The sequence below is a fragment of the Felis catus genome, chromosome B1, assembly GCF_018350175.1.
Source record: "Felis catus isolate Fca126 chromosome B1, F.catus_Fca126_mat1.0, whole genome shotgun sequence".
In the NCBI taxonomy this organism is placed as follows: Eukaryota; Metazoa; Chordata; class Mammalia; order Carnivora; family Felidae; genus Felis; species Felis catus.
This window is the reverse complement of record NC_058371.1, coordinates 20,659,433-20,679,498: the sequence shown is the minus strand read 5'-3', so window position 1 is coordinate 20,679,498 and position 20,066 is coordinate 20,659,433. Positions and strand designations below refer to the sequence as shown.

General features: G+C 37.9%; 1 protein-coding gene across 3 annotated transcripts in view; it reads right to left on the bottom strand.

The window, feature by feature from the left end:
• The window catches only part of FGL1 (fibrinogen like 1), a 54,447-nt gene that overhangs the window by 18,971 nt on the left and 15,410 nt on the right, over positions 1 to 20,066 (bottom strand). Inside the window, exon 2 of one of the 3 annotated variants that reach the window (XM_019828300.3) lies at positions 10,206 to 10,354. The exons of 1 other annotated variant lie outside the window; for it this stretch is intronic. Coding sequence is in view for 1 of the 2 variants with exons in the window: in XM_019828299.3 (XP_019683858.1) it covers positions 900 to 999 (100 nt within the window). In the remaining variant the exon portion in view is untranslated. Of the gene's footprint in view, positions 1 to 899; positions 1,036 to 10,205; positions 10,355 to 20,066 lie in introns of those variants that run through there. One more of the 3 variants, XM_019828299.3, reaches the window with a different exon arrangement.

Genomic DNA, 20,066 nt, shown 5'->3' with positions numbered 1-20,066 from the left:
AATGAACAGTCACTTATTTTGTATATGGAAGACTGCTTGTATGTATTCAAAGAAGAAAGGGAAAAAATACAACTTAAAGAGGTGATATACATTGTTTTAGTTGATGTCTTAATGTACAGGCAAGCTACCAAGATAATAGAAAACTTTCAGCTCTGTTTCAAGTTGTAGAGGAAAACTCACTTTACCACTTCTTGAGATTATTTTTATACATTTTTTAATGTTTATTTATATTTGAGAGATAGAGACAGAGTGTGAATGGGGGAGGGGCAGAGAGAGAGAGAGAGAGGGAGTCACAGAATCCGAAGCAGGCTCCAGGCTCTGAGCTGTCAGTGCAGAGTCGATGTGGGGCTCAATCTCACATACTGTGAGATCATCACCAGAGCCAAAAGCAAGAGTCAGACGGACACTTAGCCACCTGAGCCACTCAGGGGCCCCTAGAGTGTGAATTTTTAGACAGTGTGAAATTTGTGCATTACAGAGTAATAGTCTGCTAGATTGAATTGTATAATTTTACTTCTGGCTGACATTTGCTCTACTATGAATGTAGAAATTCGCTGTGTATTTTATAAGCATCTTCTTCAATTCTCAAATAACTCCATACGGCAAGTACCATTATCTCCGTCATACAAATGAATGGCTCAGAGAAGTTAAGTCACTTCCCTAAGATCACACAGCCACTTTATGGAATATGCAGCAACTGAGTGAGGGCTTTCCACCTTGACAGCCCAAGCCCTTAACCTGAACTCCACACAGCCTTCCTCGTTATCCACGTATGCCTGCAATACATAGGGAAGCAGGCTGCATGGACTAACGGGAGTCCCTCCCCCTTTGCCTTCTCCAGTTAACATCAGTCTCTCTCCTGAACATGGCTGTGATTTATTTGTCCCTGAGTCACGTACTTCTCCAAAGGAACGTTAGGTTAATCTGGAGGAGAGGGGGCAGCTGGCCTGAAGCAGAGGCAATCCAAGGGAATGGTAGTGTTTGCAAATGTTTATTCATTATCAGCTGTCTCTCTGCTCCGTTCTGTGCCGCATACTGTGAAAGAATAAACACAGCAGCCTCAGCGAGGCAACGTTTCATGAAAGGAATGAAAATACCTATTAAAAGGGAAATTAAGGACAATATAAATTAAGCATACGTGAAACTGTATGTAATTCAATATAAAAAAAAACTCTGAACTTTCCCAGACCACCCCACAAGACAAAATTAATTACTTCCCTCTCTGTGACCCCCCCCCCCTACTATATTTACAGACCAAAATAGCATTTATCCACTCAGTAAATACTGTTTGCATGCCTGCTGTGTTCCAGGCACTGTGCCAAGTGATAGGATTATCATTTGGTCAGTTTTTCACATGTCTAGTTAGAAAAACTGCTTAGAATAAGATTTTTGAAGGCAAAAGCCCCACCTTGATAATGGTTGTATACCCAGCATCTAACTTATTACTGAGATCCCTGTAAATTTGTAGTTGTCTCTGACAAAAATTTTCCCCAGGAAGGAAAAATCTTTCTCGGAGATGAAAATGTGCTTTCCTTGCTGTAAAACTAGTCTGTTTGCAGTGACAATACTTCCTCCTTCCTCCTCTATATTTATCCTGGTCAAGGGGAAAACAATGGGCTGAGTGTATTTTTGAAAGTAAATGTTAGGAAGGAGTTAGAGATTTTTGAGGTGCCTGCGTGCCTCAGTCATCTGAGCGTCCAACTCTTGGTTTCAGCTCAGTTGTAATCCCAGGGTCATGGAATGGAGCCCCCATGTTGGGCTCCATGCTTGGCATGGAACCCGCTTAGATCCTCTCTTTCTGTCTGCCGCTCTCCCCCACTTGTGCTCTTTCTCTCTAAAATAAAAGAAAATAAATAAATTAAAAAAAAGGAGTTAGAGAGTTTGGGTTGGATTGAACACATGAATTTATATTTCCTTTCCCGCAAAACCCCGCTAGGAAAGGAGTAAAGAAAAATGGCAAAGACATGAATTGACAAGGTCGAAGAGAAAGGGGGCAGAGAAAACACCTGGCGTGCAATGTCATCATGTTTTAGGTTGTACAAAGCGTAAGGGGGAGCTGGCAGCGCTGCTAAAACTGAGGAACAAGCAGCAGCAGTGGGGACCGTCACAAATAGCAAGCTAAGCAGCCCTGCCGCGCCCTACCCCGGTGCAGGGCTGAAGGCACCAGCCAGCTTGGAAGGCAGGGTGGAGGTGATGGCCTGGCATTCACATCCTCACCTAAACCCTGAACAGTGCATGAATACTGCTTCTCCCACCCCGCCAGACAACAGGACTTACTTTTTGTTGTTGTTGTTTTACTCTAAATCCAAGTGAGTTAACATATAGTGCAATAATGATTTCAGGAATAGAATTTAGTGATTCATCACCTACATATAATACCCAGTGCTTAACACAAGTGCCTCTCACCCATTTAGCCCTTTCCCCCACTCAACACCCCACCAGCAACCCTCGGTTTGTTCTCTGTATTTTAAGAGTCTCTTATGGTTTGTCGCCCTGTTTGTATATTTTTGCTTCCCTTCCTCTATGTTCATCTGTTGTGTTTTGTATATTCCACACATGAGTGAAATCATATAATATTTACCTTTATCTGACTGACTTATTTCACCTAGCGTGATAACAATCTAATTCCATCCAAGTTGCAAATAGCAAGATTTCATTCTTTTTCATCGTGGAGTAATACCCCATTGTATATATGTACCATATCTTCTTTATCCATTCATCCATCGATGGATATTTGGGCTCTTTCTATACTTTGGTATTGTTCATGCTGCTATAAATATTGGGGGTGCATGTGCCCCTTTGAAACAGCACACTTGTATCCTTTGGATAAATAGTAGTAGTGCAATTGCTGGGTCGTAGGCTAGTTCTATTTTTAATTTTTTGAGGAACCTCCATACTGTTTTCCAGAACGGCTGCACCAATTTGCATTCCCACCAGCAATGCAAAAGGTTCCTCTTTCTCTGCATCCTCACCAATATCTGTTGTTGCCTGAGTTGTTAATGTTAGCCATTCTGACAGGTGTGAGGTGGTACCTCATGGTGGTTTTGATTTGTATTTCCCTGATGATGAGTGATGTTCAGCATCTTTTCATCTGTTAGCCATCTGGATGTCTTCTTTGGAAAAGTGTCTATTCATGTCTTCTGCCCATTTCTTCACTGGGTTATTTGGTTTTGGGGTGTTGAGTTTGAGAAGTTCTTTATAGATTTTGGATACCAACCCCTTTTCTGATATGTCATTTGAAAATATCTTCTCCCATTCCGTTGGTTGCCTTTTAGTTTTGCTGATTGTTTCCTTTGCAGTGCAGAAGATTTTTATTTTGATGCGGTCCCAGTAGTTCATATTTGCTTTTGTTTCCCTTGCCTTAAAGTCATGTCTAGTAAAAAGTTGCTGTGGCCGAGGCCAAAGAGGTTGTTGCTTGCTTTCTCCTCTATGATTTTGATGGCTTCCTGCCTTATGTTTAGGTCTTTCATCCATTTTGAGTTTATTTTTGTGTATGGTGTAAGGAAATGGTCCAGGTTCATTATTCTGCATGGCACTGTCCAGTTTTCCCAACACCATCTGCTGAAGAGACTGTCTTTATTCCATTGGATATTCCTTCCTGCTTCGTCAAAGATAAGTTGGCCATATGTTTGTGGATGAATTTCTGGGTTGTGGGTTCTGTTCCTTTGATCTCTGTGGCTGTTCTTGTGCCAGTACCATCCTGAGCAAGACTCACTGTTCACTGAAGTTGAACCAGAGAGGCTCCAGGTAACATGATCACAGGCACAGTGGAGGTCAGGGGAGAGTAGTTTGTTCCACAGGTTGAGGCACCTCTCCATACACCACCAGGATCCATCTGTCCTGGCAGCCAGGCAGCCCTCTCTCTACTCCTCCCACTACTTTCCAGGCCAGAGACCATGAGATTTCTCTCCAGAGGAATGAACAGGCTCACAGAAAAGATCATCAGAGGCTAATGTAGGGCGATTCTCCAACAAAAGAGCCTTGTCCTCGGCTCATCATTCTCCAAAGAAGCCCACGGGTTGTCAAGCCTCATTCACGTACCCAGGAAAGGTACAGACACAATATTTTGCTTATTTCTTTCAAAGTAGTTCTGTCTGAAGGGAGGCATATATTAAGTTTCTTTCTATATCTGTATTTACTTAACAGTCTAAAGAGAAGCACTTGAATACCAAATGTTCCATATGATAACACTGGGCAGAAATCCATACAATGGCAATTAATTTACCCTGAAGATGTATATCTTGCCTGTTTTAACTTAACCCTATCATCTAACATTGTAAACAAAGTAAACATTGTAAATGAAGAAAGAAGTGCAGTGCTGAGTAAATTACAAGGCTAAATGGCCAAAGAAGTCAGACAAAACCCAAGAACATCTGTGATATCACTACAGAAAAGCTCTAATATACATTTGTAGATGCATTTTTTCAGTAGGTCATACTTTTATACATTAATAGAATATAATTTATAGCCATATTGTTGAGAAAAATTGATATATTACTCTGTTTGCCTAGTAACCATTTAATATTCAAGCATGTATTGGGTGCCTGCTTTATGCCAGGGGCTATGTACACTAAGCTCTTATATTTAGCTTATATTAAATATATTGAATTACATCTAAAATATTAGCTTATATTAAAATACACAGAAAATTAAGTTTAATAATGACACTTAAAATTGTTCCCACTGTAAACAAACACCCTCCGTCTGTTTCAGAAGTGAGAAGAGACTTGCCAAGAAAGAGAAGTATGAGCAAATTGAGATGATGAATAGGTTTGCTATCAATTAATATTTTCTAATTGATTAAAATCATCTTGGAATTACACTTTAAAAATTTTCCAGGTAACTTTTACAATTGCCATGAAAACCACGATCATTTTTTTTTTTTTAAGAAGTCAACACCAACTACACTAAAAAGCCTTAGTTACAATATAGTAGTGTCCTCAACTATGCATGCAGATACTGAGATATTTACAATGTAAGGAAAATTTTGGGTAGAAATGAATACCCTAACCAAGGGCAGGTGATGTTATAAACAAACACATTTTCATTCCCATCGAGGGGTAGTTTCATGTTTCTTTTGTCTAGGAGTTCCTGGGAGAATCTGTCATTACCATTGGTCCATCTGTCAAGAGTCTGTTTGTTAAAAAAAAAAAAAAAAGTCTGTAGAAGAACAAATTCTTACTGCAATTACAATAATTAAAATTGTTTTCTTACTGTTTATTTATTTTTGAGAATGAGAGAGAGAGAGACAGAGTGGAAGCTGAGGAGGGGCAGGGAGAGAGGGAGACACAGAATCCGAAGCAGGCTCTAGGCTCTGAGCTGTCAGCACGGAGCCCAACGCAGGGCTCAAACTCACGAACTGGACCATGAAATCATGACCTGAGCCGAAGTTGGACACTTAGTGGACTGAGTCATCCAGCTGCCCCATAATAATTTGCTTTAGATGTATCGTATATGTTTAGGTATGAAGATATTTCCAACTTTTGTTTTTAATTTAATTTTTTATTTTTTAAAATTTATATCCAAATGAGTTAGCATATAGTGCAACCATGATTTCAGGAGTAGATTCCTTAGTGCCCCCTACCCATTTAGCCCATAACCCCTCCCACAACCCCTCTAGTAACCCTCAGTTTGTTCTCCATATTTAGGAGTCTCTTCTGTTTTGTCCCCCTCCCTGTTTTATATTATTTTTGTTTCCTTCCTTTATGTTCATGTGTTTTGTCTCTTAAAGTCCTCATATGAGTGAAGTCATATGATGTTTGTCTTTCTCTGACTAATTTCACTTAGCATAATACCCTCCAGCTCCATCTACGTAGTTGCAAATGGCAAGATTTAATTCTTTTTGATTGCCGAGTAATACTCCAATATATATAATATATATATATATGAGATATACATCTTCTTTATCTTCTTTATCCATTCATCCATCGATGGACATTTGGGCTCTTTCCATACTTTGGCTATTGTTGATAGTGCTGCTATAAACATGGGGGTGCATGTGTCCCTTCGAAACAGCACACCTGTATCCCATGGATAAATGCCTAGTAGTGCAATTGCTAGGTCGTAGGGTAGTTCTATTTTTAGTTTTTTGAGAAACCTTCATACTGTTTTCCAGAGTGGCTGCACCAGCTTGCATTCCCATCCATCTTTCATATTAGGCATAGTAATCAAACACTGTTACAGTAAGATTTATTTTCTTACAGATTTCCATGTCCATGGTATACTTTTGTTCATTTAAACATAATTATATGCAACTAAGTCCTAATAAAATATAACAATATCTAAAATATGTTTCTTGTTTTCCACCATCAGAATGAAAGAAAAAAAGTGGGAGAAAACAAAGAGAAAGAATCTAATTACTTTCAATGACTCCTCTCCATAAATCATATTGGAAAACAGTATAGGTTGTCAATGTGTCTACTGTTGTCTGTAGTAAATTTCAATAATTATTTATAGTATTTCACTGGAAACAAGACTGATCTTTCCTAAGAAAAGCTGAGATGGTGAGTGGTGTTCTCTAAAGATCATCAGGAAGGAAAAGCTCTCTATAAAAGACTTGAGCTTGTCTTTGTTTATAAAATATATGTAGTATTTCCCTACTTTAATCAGAAACACTTCAAGGCCATTGTTTTCTGCTACATTGCCCAACTTCTACCTATCTTTTTGCAAAATAGAAGAGGCAATTATATTTAGACTTCAATACTATTGTTTACTCTCTCAGTTAACATATTGTTTAGCACTATGTAAAACTGTGATAAAACTGTGATTTTAAAATTCTAGTATTAAGAAAAAAATTAAAAGTTCACACTGTAAAAAACAGATATAATTGAAAGTAGGCATATGGACAGTTATTTGTACAACAATGTTTATAACAGCATTATTCACAACAGCCAAAAGATGGTGTGAACAATCCAAATGTCCATCCACAGATGAATGGGTAATCAGAATGAGATAACATACACAATATTAACCTTGAGCACCTTATGACAAGTGAAATAAGCCGGACACAAAAGGACAAATGTTGTATGGTTCCCTCATGGGAAGTACCTAGAATGGTCAGATTCATAGAGATGTGTTATGTGTATTAATTTGAAATATATGAAATTGCCATTGTTGTAGGTCAAAAATATTCAAACGTATACCATTTTTGTTACAGTTCAACCTAATGTATTAAGAAAGGAACAGCTAGGGGCGCCTGGGTGGCGCAGTCGGTTAAGCGTCCGACTTCAGCCAGGTCACGATCTCGCGGTCCGTGAGTTCGAGCCCCGCGTCAGGCTCGGGGCCTGGAGCCTGTTTCCGATTCTGTGTCTCCCTCTCTCTCTGGCCCTCCCTCGTTCATGCTCTGTCTCTCTCTGTCCTAAAAATAAATAAACGTTGAAAAAAAAATTAAAAAAAAAAAAAAAAGGAACAGCTAGACACTAAGGAAATTGAAAATATATATTCAGATATAATGAAATATTATACATATGTTTATAGCCTGTCCCCTCCCCCTCCCAACTGCTATCTACAATGTAAGTGCCATGAAATGGAGAACTTGATCTTGTTTGTTTCTGCTATATTCCAGTGCTGGGTAGATAGGTACTGAATTAGTTTTGTAGGGCTGCTGGGGCAAATTATCATATAGCTGGTGGCTTAAAGCAACAGCAGTTTATTCTGTCACATTTCTGGAGGGTACAGGTGTGAAATTAAAGTGTCAATATGGCCATGCTTCCTCTGAAAGTCTTGAGGAAAGAGTGCTTCCTTGCCTCTTCTAGCTTCTGGTGGTTGCCAGAAATCCTTGGCATTCCTAGACTTGTAGTAGCAACACTCACCTCTGCTTCCACTTTCACATGGCTGTCTTCCCTCTGTGTGTCCCTGTATCTAAATGTCCCTCTCCACATAGGGACACCAGCCCATTGGATTAGGGCTCATCCTAATCCAATAGGACCTTGTTCCAACTTTTTTCATCTACAAAGACCCTATTACATTCACAGGTAATGGGAGTTAGGACTGAACGTATCCCTTGGTGGGACACAATTCAACTCGGAAGGAAAGTTATGAACTGAAGTTAGAATTTTAGAACTTCCCAGCGTCTGTTATTGTAATCTTACAGTTTCTTATTAGACACCAAATTCTTTTTGTTTGTTGAATTTGTTAGCTGTCCCTATCAGATTCCCTCTGCTGTCTCCTGTCTTTTTTATTTATTTTTATTTTTTAACGTTTTTTATTTATTTTTGGGACAGAGAGAGACAGAGCATGAACGGGCGAGGGGCAGAGAGAGAGGGAGACACAGAATGGGAAACAGGCTCCAGGCTCTGAGCCATCAGCCCAGAGCCCGATGCGGGGCTCGAACTCACGGACCGTGAGATCGTGACCTGGCTGAAGTCGGACGCTTAACCGACTGCGCCACCCAGGCGCCCCTGTCTCCTGTCTTTTAGCGGTGATTAGGAACGTTTCATAATGTTCTTTGGCTTTTGTAAAGTTTGTTTGATTTGCAAATATGACATTGGGGTGTGTGCTAGCTTATATTGTTTTAAAAAGAGATATTTGAATTTATAAAATCCCAAGAAAAAATAAATAACTGAAAACTTAAAGCTTGATGTATTTAAAATTTGACTATCTTAATAGGCTAAAGCTACTATCGTACCTATCTCATAACAAGTTATTAGTTTGACTCATATTTTTCAATTGGTAATAAATATCAGGCAGAATTACAACAGCTATGCTGCTATTTTCTTTAAAACCTCATTTGTACCTTTACGGTTATTTATCACTTAATTTGTAAACTTGTCATAAAGTTCAAGTTTTAAAAAGTAAACAAGTACCCTTCCATATGATGGAAATTTCTGTAATCATTTGCAGAGTCATAAATATGTAAAGGTTGTTTTTTTTTTTTTTTTTTTTTTTGAGAGAGAGAGAGAGAGAGAAAGAGAGGGCACACACACGTGCAAGCAGGGGAGAGGCCAAGGGAGAGAGAGAGAAAATCCCAAGCAGGCTCCACACCCAGTGCAAAGCCCAATGCAGGGCTCGATCCCACGAACTGGGATCATAACCTGAACCAAAATCAAGAGTCAAACGCTGAACTGACTGGTGCCCCAAACATATTTTTTAAAGTCGTTATATTAATTTGATCATATTTAGAATAATTCAATATGCCAAGTCATCTAAAATTCCTCAGTGCCCTCGCTGTAATAGTAAACATATTCCACAATGTTGAAGAAATGCTTAGGTATTAGGTATTTCAAATGCTTTGGAGGTCTGGTCTCTATAATTCATAGAGTAAACCATTATTATTTTACAAATCTGGCTTAAGATAAAATTGTATCAGATTATTTAATTCCTCACTGTACATTTGTATTTTTTATGTGTTTGCTTTGGGCTATTTCAAAACTTTAAAGTTTTATAAAACTAAAATAGTTATCAAATGGCTCTTCTTTGACATACTGTGTTATTTGATATAAATTATTCTAAACCTCTAAAGCCCAATTTCTTCCCCACTAAAATTTTTTTTAAGTTAGTTGACAGTGGATTAAATTTAAAGGCAAAAATGTTAAGTTTGGAACTGAAAAGTTATACAGCTGGTACATAACTTTTATAAACAAAATTATGAAACAAAAGTGCATATTAATGTATTTTTTTTAATGAAAGGATACAAGATAAAAGAAATAAAAAGAAGAAAGAGCTATTGAAGGAAGCATGGTTAGTAAGTTAGCATTCACAAATGGACTGCACCCTTAATGGAAGACAGTTACTTAAAAATTCAGCCATAAACACAGACTTAGAGACTCCTTTAGGCTATTTTTTTTTCCTTTTTCTGAAAATGGAACATAACAATATCTTTGTTATTTATCTTAAGAATTACTCTCAGTAAAAACCTTAGAAAGCTAAATAAGTTAGATTCCCAAAAGGTAGAAATAAAAGCATTTCTGAAGATTTTACTTCTGAAATGGAAATTGTAACATAACCTATTTTCTTTTCCATCTTGCATATTAAAAACTGCAAATTCTATTATTTACATCAAAGTCCCATCCAATGCATTCAAAATGTGCTGGGAATGGAAAGGAGATATAATCCTAAATTTATTTTCCAAGTTGCAAAGGTGGGCTTCTCTCTAGTTAACCTGGCCTAAGAGCCCACGGTTGTTTCTTGAGTTATGCTTAATATCATACCTATGAAGTCAATTAGCATTATTACAATTATGTCAAAAATACAGAGATGTTAAATACCTTGCCTGAAGTCAAAAATGAGTGAGAGACACAGCTCAGGCTAGATCCAGCCACTCTGCCTCCCAGGATCCTCTAACTGCATTCAGATTTTGTAATTGCTTCTCTGTTATTTGATTAGAAATAGGGACAATGTTGATTCTGGCTTTACTCTGGAAACAAATATATGAGGAAATCAGTTTAACTGGAAGGAAAGCTAAAAAAGTAGATTCAATGACAAATTGCAGTATTCTGATCTTTTCCTTTTTTTCTCCTATTAGTAAGAATTTTTATGAAAGAGCTAATAATAGATCATTAGGAAAATACATCTCTGGTTTTGTTTTTTTTTTCCAGCTCTTATTTTTGTGCTCATCCACAGAATTTTTGTACTTGAACTTTGATAATGCTCAGCTGTAGATGAAGGAAAACCAAAGTTCAGTTGAAGCTTTGCTTTATAGTACTAATGATAAAAAAGTTTTACCTATAAAGGTATGGATTAAAATGTCATTTCAACTACAATATGGAGAGAAACCCAATTTCTCTTAGTTATAAAAAATGTGGCAAGCTAATAATTGCCAAGATGAAATAGTCAGTTTAGTTAATCTTTAAGAAAAGCAAAATTCTCGGGGTGCCTGGGTGGCTCAGTCAGTTAAGTGTCTGACTTTAGCTCAGGTCATGATCTCAAAGTTCGTAGGTTTGAGCCCCACATTGGGCTCTGTGCTGATAGCTCAGAGCCTGAAGCCTGCTTTGGATTCTGTCTCCCTCTCTCTGCCCCGCCTCCACTAGTACTGTGTGTGTGTCTCTCTCTCAAAAATAAATAAACATTAAAAAAAATTTCCTTAATTAGAAAAAAAAAAATTCCCTGAGGTGCAAAATTGTGAAATTTATCTGGAAACATCAGTTAAAATCTGAACAAGTTGTTCCTGTTGTTTTAAACTCTAGAGGAGTTTTGAACGTGTAACTGGCAACTTGTGAGCTCCCCTGGTTGAGTAATGGTTTCAGACTGGAAATCCAGGTTCATCATTTCTTTCTTCATTCTGATGTAACTCAAGCTGTTGTTTGCTATTTGTTCTGTGATCCCTATTTATTAACTCAGATTCCAGTAAAATGCGGAAGTTGTGTTTTTTTTCTGTTCTTGGTTGTTTTCTACCGTCAAGTTTTACCAACGTTTAACCTGTCCTTTGAACATTTTCCTGTCATTCACTCAGAAATTTTAAGCTTATCTAGAAAAAGCTAATCCTGATGACTCACTGGAAAGAAAACCAGTTAGGTTGAAGTTGAGGGGGAAGCAGGATACATGATCCCCAAATATGCCACTTTGGCATGGGGCTTATTTCGAGCTGAAGACAGTCAAGCCCAACAGACTCTAGAAGAGCTGTTTGCCTTCCCTTTTACTGCTTAAAAGAATTTAAATAGAGAATCTGTACCAGGAAGGAGTTACTACCAAAGATAACCTTTTATCAGAAAGACATTGGCAAACATTTGTTTACCAAACATTTGCTCTACTCATCTTCCTGTGACTTTTTCTTCTTCCCTTGTAAAGCCCCAAACCTCTACCAGAGTCTCCTTAGCTCATCCTGGCATATAAGCTTCAACTGTCTGACTGCCTTTTGAGTCTCTGTCTTTGGGACTTTCATAAGCACAAAATTTGTTCCTGTCCTATTAATCTGTCTTATGTTAATTTAATTATTAGACTAGTCAAAGAACATGGAGGGGAAGAAGGGAAAAGTTTTCCCTCCTGATGAAGTGATGTATGCCCACAGAAGTGGAGGTTATACATTCATAATTGTAGAGAATTCAAGTTGCTGACATTAAATGTTAAAAGCAAAAGTATGGGGATTATTTGGCTGATTTGATAATTACCTCAATGGTAAAAGAAATATTTTGAAATGCAAACCTATTTTTTCCTTCTTGTATTCCTTTTGCCTTCTCCCCAGTCAGGCATTTAATTAACCTTGTGCTCCCTTCTTCAGAAGCGGGAAGAACCATGACAATGAGTCTCACTTATGTGCCAGACATGGTAAATATATCATAACTCATTCAGCCACAACAGTCCTATGAGCAGACATTGTTACTATCTCCATTTGACAAATGAAGAAACCGAGGCACAAAGGCTTAAGTAATTTGCCCAAGGTAACATAAGTAGCACAAGGTAGAGCCAGGATTCAAAGTCAGTTGCGCTGAGAATCTGTGCTCTTCACCATTAAAGACAGCTACTGTTGTCTTCTGAAGACTTGGCCAGATTCATTGCCTTGGGAAAAACCTGGAAAAAGCGAATTAGACACTAAGGACAGAATCTGGGGATAATGTTGTGTGAAAGCATGCCAGACACTGAGTTTGCTAGGGGCAATATTATTCCTTTCATACACAGATGCATTGCTAGAACATGCAGGAAGAAATGTCAATAGGAAAGGTCAAATCGGTGACCTTGCACAACTGTACCAAAGCTATAAAATGAGAATGAGACCTGAGATCGTTGGCTGATAGAGGTGTGAGAAAATGATTTAAGAGGAGTGGGTTACATTCAGCATTGGAGGAGACAGACCAGAAACAGAAGTATTGGGATGCACACTTTAAGGCACAATCCTTAATGCAGCTTCACTGAAAGATAGTGAGGTTATTAAGGCTTACATCGTAAATGAGCTTATCTAGAAGTTGGATTTTATGCATTTACCCTAAGTGTGATTAGCTTCTCGGCAACTAACTTATGCTCAGCAGTTTCTCAAGAGGTATATAAAACAGAAAAGCTAACACATTAATTTAGAAAAAGAGACTTGCTTAGTAAGATCATCTATTCAGTTATTTGCACGGAAAATTCCTCATGGGTGGGCAGAATCACTCTGGAGAGCAAGTCAAAAGCATTTTGGATACATAAAGAACATGAATAAAGGGCATTGGATAGGCTTTTTTGTTTTTCAAAGTAAAGTAATTAGATAGACTTTTCTTCTGTGGCCTGAGAATATTTCCACTGGACAACAGGTATAGTTGTACCAAGATCAGGTCACTCTGGCTCCTGGGCAGAATTGGATGAGCACCGACAAGTTCTCTCCTTCTCCTTTCGGAAGATCTTATTCAGAGAACTCTCAATTCATACATCAGTTATAGCATGATTGTCATCCAACCCCTCTGGACCCTGGATTGTGTCTGCTGGATTGGACACGTGCCCATTATCTGATATCTGACCCAGTCCCAGTGGGAAGGTTTAATTCCAGCTCTCCCCATCTCCAGGCAGCTCAAGCCTCTAGCAGCAAACATGTCTGTTCTCAGTCCCATTATGAATTAGACTCAGACAACTGATCTTACATTCCTTAGCATATGCAACCAGCCTATATTTCTGATGGTTATATTTTCCAACCTTAACTCCCAATTCAGGGACATGCACCCTTTATGAGACTTTTAAAATCCTGAGTACAATGATCACATTTTAAACTCAAAATGTGCCTTTTACTGAAATATTTAGAAATGGAGCATATTGTATCAAGCAAAGAGGTCACCAAGAACTATCTTCATTCAGGCAACTAACAGAGCCTTCTCAGGGGGAAGTAATGAAACTCCTTCCTAAAATGTTGGTTTGGATATTATCTCAGGCAGAGTTCTCAAAGAATGCAAAACTTGTTCTCACATAGCATAGGTCTGAGAAATTTCTATAGAAAAGCATATAATTATGTTTTAATTATTTTTAAATGTTTTCTTTATTTTTGAGATAGAGTGCGAGCAGGGGAGGGGCAGAGAGAGAGGGTGACACAGAATCCGAAGTAGGATCCAGACTCTGAGCTGATGGCTCAGATAGCTGAGAGGGGCTCAAAACCATGAACCGTGAGATCATGAACTGAGCCAAAGGTGGAAGCTTAACCGACCAAACCACCCAGGTGCCCCCAAAAGCATTTTAAAATTAGTAAAACTAAACCAATATTATAGAGAATCACCCTATTTCTATAGTCTACGTAACTAGTTAAAACTTAAATTAATAGATGCTAAGTAAATAGCTCCTGAATTAATTAATCCATGCCATGACATATGAATGATATAGTCAGTGAGTGAAAACAATTTACTGAAAATTGCAAGAACTGCATTGATATTCAGGCTCTGTCATGGCTCTCTGAACCTCAACTTTCTCATCTGTAAAATAAAGCTATTAGATCAGCTAGTCCCCTTTGAAATTCCACTTTGAAATCCACTCCCACTTTGAAATTCTTCTCTTTCAATCATTTGTTATTATCTACAAGGATCCTCCCTAGAGCATAATGAGGATTAAAGTTTTATATCAAAGTTAAGAGAGTTCACAGATAACTAGGCAACATGGATAAATGTATGTAATGAATGAGTCAACTAGGTTGTGTAAATGTATGCAATGGATGAGTCAACTTGGATATAGAGTCCTATGAAATGAGGAACCCCTTCACAGCTCCTCTGCTGCTCTAGGCAGGCAAGGACAAAGCTGTTGTAATTATCTCGTTGGAAAACCCATATTATTATTTTATTTAGTAAAACTGTTTTAGATGTTTTAAATTGACACATAACATTATATAAGGGAAAACCCATATTATTATGTAAAAAAAAAAAAATTGTTGCTCTGTTCCTGGCCAACGGCTAATGTTCTGGGACCATGGTGGTGTCTTGAAATGCTGCTCTTGCCACCAGGGAGATTTCAAAATGGATGCAGTGGTTGTGGGGAAAAACTACTTTCTCTTTCCCTAATCTAACCTAGACTCGGACATAAGCCCCTTTCTGAAACCCCAACACAAGCTTTTCAAAGGCTGTGATGTTTGCAAAACAGTTCTGAAACTTGGGGATAATGGAAGGAAATTACAAGGCAGAGAAGGAAAATGTAAACAGGTATATTAACTGTGAGTATTCTCTTCTCCACAGAGATACCCCATGAGCCTTCTCTCATTTAATCCATGGACCCAAACTGCTGCCATGTTGACGGAGCTATATAACCTCCCATGTGCAGAAGTATCCTTGACTATGTCCTACCCCTAACTCTTCTCTTGCTTCATAGGAAGGGGAAAAATTCTATCTTCCCAGCCAATCAAGTCATAAGCATTAGTGATACAGCTATAATCACAGTGAAGAAAACCATTTGTAGGATTATGTAGAGAAATTTTGCTTTTTACATCAACAGTTTCTCTTTCAGAATATAATATGGGCTATACTTTGTATAATAAAAGCTCATTAAAGTGTCACCCACCAAGAAAAAGAAAAGTTTTCTCCCAAAGATATATATGGACCTGGCCCTAGCTAACAAAACATTATTACCAAAACCTTATTAAATATGGTGGATTGACCACACACTTTTATCGGTGTTCTTTCCCCAAACCCTTTCAAAAAAGACATCAAAAAGATAAAAAGGCATAAACCTACAATGGCAATGTAAACAGAAATGATACAACTTATCGGAAGAGGTTTTAAAGGAACCACAAAATTCAAGGGTAACTGTAAAAAACTGAAAATGGGTCAGGGGAGGGATTGGTGAAATAATATAAAAGGTGTATCTGGACCCAGTAGCCCTTACCCATCCCACGTAACTCTTTATTTACTTACTATCTACCACTTGCCCATCTTTTATGCCTATAAAAATCTGATTTGGAAAGTTTCATTTGGGGATATCAGGAACATTGAAAGGCAGGAGACATAAATAGAGATATTAAATGAAAACACGCATAGAACGAGTGTGCCCAACCACCCTTTCCAAACCATATTGCTGTCAGACCACCTTATATTTCTTGGAGGGAGACAAGAATTTTTCTTGAGAGAAATGGAATTGCCCCATAGAAAAAAAAATTAATAATAGTAAAATATAGTAGTTCCTTCTAAAGATATGCCAGCTCACCACTAGATTATATATTAAAGCTCAATCGTCCACAAACTCTACCCACAAACATAAAGCTAGCTTTTAGTAAACTTTTTTGGTGCTTCACATAGAGACAACCAAGGATCACCAGACATTTGAAGAATTAATTTCTCCAATATGAAAAACAGACATTAAGATCAATGGTGGGGGAAGAAGGAACCAAGGAACACCGAATATCGAGGGTCCACTATGTGCCAGGCAGTGTTCTAGATGCTGGGGAAACTGCAATAAACAAAACTGACAAGTCTTTGCCCTTATAGAGCTTACATTCTAGCCAAGATGGGGAAGTAAACATTTAACAAAATAAATAGATTATACAATATGTTAGAAAGTGGTGTCTATCATATTCTGTGAAGAAAAATGAGCCAAGGGAGAGGGCTAATGAGTGGATGGGGAAAAAAGATGAAAATTTAAATAGAGTGGGTTAGAGAAGGCTCCACTGAGATGGCATTTGAGCAACGTCTTAAAAGTAAGGCATGGGGATACCTGGGGGCAGGGGGAGGGAGAAAGGAGTCCAGGCAGAGACCAGCTAGTGCAAAGGGTATGAGGGGGACTGAGCAATAGTGGTATTACTGCTATAAGAGGAAGTGGGGTAGGGGAGCCGGGGTGGCTCAGTTGTTTGAGCGGACACCTTCAGCTCAGGTCATGATCTCTTGGTTCATGAGTTTGAGCCTTGCATCAGGCTCTGTGCTATAACAGCTCAGAGCCTGGAGCCTGCTTTGGATTCTGTATCTTCCTCTCTTACTGCCCTCTCTCTCTGTCTTTCTCTCTCAAAAATAAATAAGCATTAACAAAAAATTAAAAATAAATAAATAAGTGAACATTAAAAAAAAAGAGGAAGTAGGGTAAACAAAAAGTTTTATTTTGTTAAGGTGGGGAATGTTTGCATGACAACCCCCCAAACTATATTTAGTATTATCTGAGAAGTAAGGAACAATAAGAAAATGCTGTTTTTTTTTAAAGGAAAAAATTAGCCCAGAGCAGAAAGAATAGCAAAGAAATTAAATAGTTAGAATTAAAAACCAAAACCAAAAACTTAACTGATGGATTAGAATATATATTCAAGGAAACCTTCCAGAAAGCGGAATAAAAAGACAATGGTATGAAAAGTAGGAAAAGATAAGAAAATCAGGTTTTATTTTGGGAGTCAAGCATGCGTCAAATAGAACTTTCAAAAAGGACACAGCAAAAAATGGACAGCAAATTATCAAGGAAACAATAAAAAAATAATTCCCAGCAATGAAAGAGATGAAGTTGAAAGGACTATTCAGTGCCCAGCACAATGAATTAAAAAAAAAAAAAAAAGTCTAAAAACACCCACCCACTCCTCGGGCTTATCATGATGGAATTTTTGAACAGTGATAGTGAAAAGTTGCAAGCTTCCAGAAGGAATGAAATCACCTAAAAAGAAGCAAGACTCACTGGGTGCCTGGGTGGCTCAGTCGGTTAAGTGTCTGACTTCAGCTCAGGTCATGATCCCGTGGTTTGTGAGTTTGAGCCCCACAATGTGCTCTGTGCTGACAGCTCAGAGCCTGGAGCCTGCTTCGGATTCTGTGTCTCCCTCTCTCTCTCTGCCCCTCCCCTGCTCACACTCTGTTTCTCTCTCTCAAAAATAAATAAACATTAAAAAAAAAAAGAAAAAGAAAGAACTGAAACTCAGATTACTATCATGCTTCTCCACAGAAAGAATGCCTTAAAACTCCAAGGGAATTTATATTTTCCAAATCAGGACTCTACACAGCCAAGTTAGCAATGAAGTGTGACGAGAGAAGACAATTCAGACAAGCAAAAACTAAAAAAGAAATTACCTTTACGTGGTCTTTCTGAGAAAGACTCTGACAACATGATCTAGAAAGATAAGTGCAAATGTCAATCAAGAGCAAGACAAAGAAAAGCAACCAAGAAAAAGTGGGGGCATTGTAATGTGTCAGCTTGGCTAGGCTAAACTACATTTCCCAGAATTCCCTTTCCCTTGTTTCCCAAGGGTCAACCACACTTGAGATTCTTATGGTAGATTTGGAGGTCAGGAACAAGGCAGCCATCTTTGTGGCTTTCATGTGCTGTTGTCTATCTGTTGGCTCATCCTGTTGGCCTAAGATTTTGGTCAGGCCTACAGCTGCTCTGCCTTGCCCTGGATCATGGATTCAGCTCATGATAAAGGGTTCAGGCCCACATCACCAAGGTCAGAGGTAACAAGAACTGATACAGATTTCAGTCTACCCTCCTGCTTCCCTTACAGCCAGCCATCTAGCCTTCTCACTTACTTGCCCTGCATACTTTGAGCTCCAGCATCATATGTGAAGAAAAGGAACTGTTTAAAGACTGCTTCACCAGTCCCCACAATTGCATAAAGTCATCCCTTATATGTCCTAGAGGCTCTGCTTTTCTGACTGATATAGGATCCCAAACAGGAAAAACAAATCTCTGAGAAGGAATTTTCCAAATGCAGTTTTTCCTAGAGTACTCAATCTCAGAATCCTGTTTTATTTTTTGCTCAGATCTGGACTGCTCACTCCCTACACCTGCTACATGAATCATGTGAAAAGTAATATTGGTGGAAATTGGATAGGTTGCCCCAACTGTGTAGCTTCAGATGGCACAGTATCCTCCCCTGCATACCAGTTGGAATGAAATACTTATTTGCTATTCTTCTTTTCAGAGGTTCCTTGTCTACCTGAAATTTTTTCCCTCTGGTATCTAACCAACTTTAAATTGATTCCCTAACAGAGCAAAGTGCAGAAGATGTTTTCTTCTTCAGTTTTTTTCCCTGCAAAGAATGGAAAGACCTCGGGCTAAGGAATGTTTTGCTTTCGATGTGTATGCAAGAACTTCAGAATTGCTTATATTTTATGCCTCTGGAGAATTACATCTTTCTTATTAAAGAATTTCCCCACAAGATCACATGCCATTAAAAAAACATGCACCCAAATAAATGTTTAATTCTAATAGAAAACAGATTTTTTACACTTAACACATGAAGAAGAAATTCAGCTATTGTGTAAAAATACATAGGGGAAGAAAGAAATCGCAAGTTCATGTTAAGTAAAATCACATTTTAAAGTATGCCTTTGCACATAAAAGAGATGGGCAGTAATGCAAGATCTTCCCTCATTCTCCTCCACAGTATGACTTCTCTGTTTTCTTTGATAAATTTGCTATAAATCTATTCATACATGTAAATCCACTCTCCATGTGTGCTTTCTCCCCTCCAGGTTTTAGGTTCTTTAAATATAACCTCCTATTAAAACATTATCCAACTAATTGGAAAACACATGATGATTCATACTTTTATGACCCCATCTTAAAGTAGAATTCCCAGGGTTGTTAACTATTCTGACAAAATTTCTGAATACTAGCAGAGAATTTAAAAATATACATTTGACAAAAGTGTATTTGCATGCTTGAATTAAAAATTTGTCCTTATTTTTTATTCATCTTTTATTATTTTTTATTTCTTAGAAAAAATAAGACCACTTAAATACAAGGAGCTGAGATATAGCTCCTTGCTTTGATTTCAAAATAACTGTATATTTGCTGAGGAAAAAGAAAAGTTCATTGTGCACAATTACACACACACTCCGATTCATTTTTTTGGTTAGCTCACACATGACATTACAGTGAACTTATTCTTTGGCATGTATGTTTGAGACCAGAAGTTGGCATATTAAACTTGAAAAATTTTACACTTAAAAAGTTTACATTTATGCTTTGATTACTTTACCAATAACTAGGACTACATCAAAAAACAAAGGATAGGGACCTACTCACATGTGCATGACACAAAAGTATATACTCAAGTGATTCTCCAAGATTGAGGTGTTTTTTTCCTGCTTCCCCTTTAGAGATATTGAGGGAAAATTCTAGAACCTTTAGAGTAGACCCTTAGTCCCTAGCTGCAGCAATCAAAGATTATGAAATATTAAGGGCCAGAGTAACTCACTTACTTACACTGGCTTTTTAAAAAATTTTTGTTTTTGTTTGCAAGCTAAAGAAATGAGCTTCATCCAGCCATCTGGAATAAAAAAAAAATA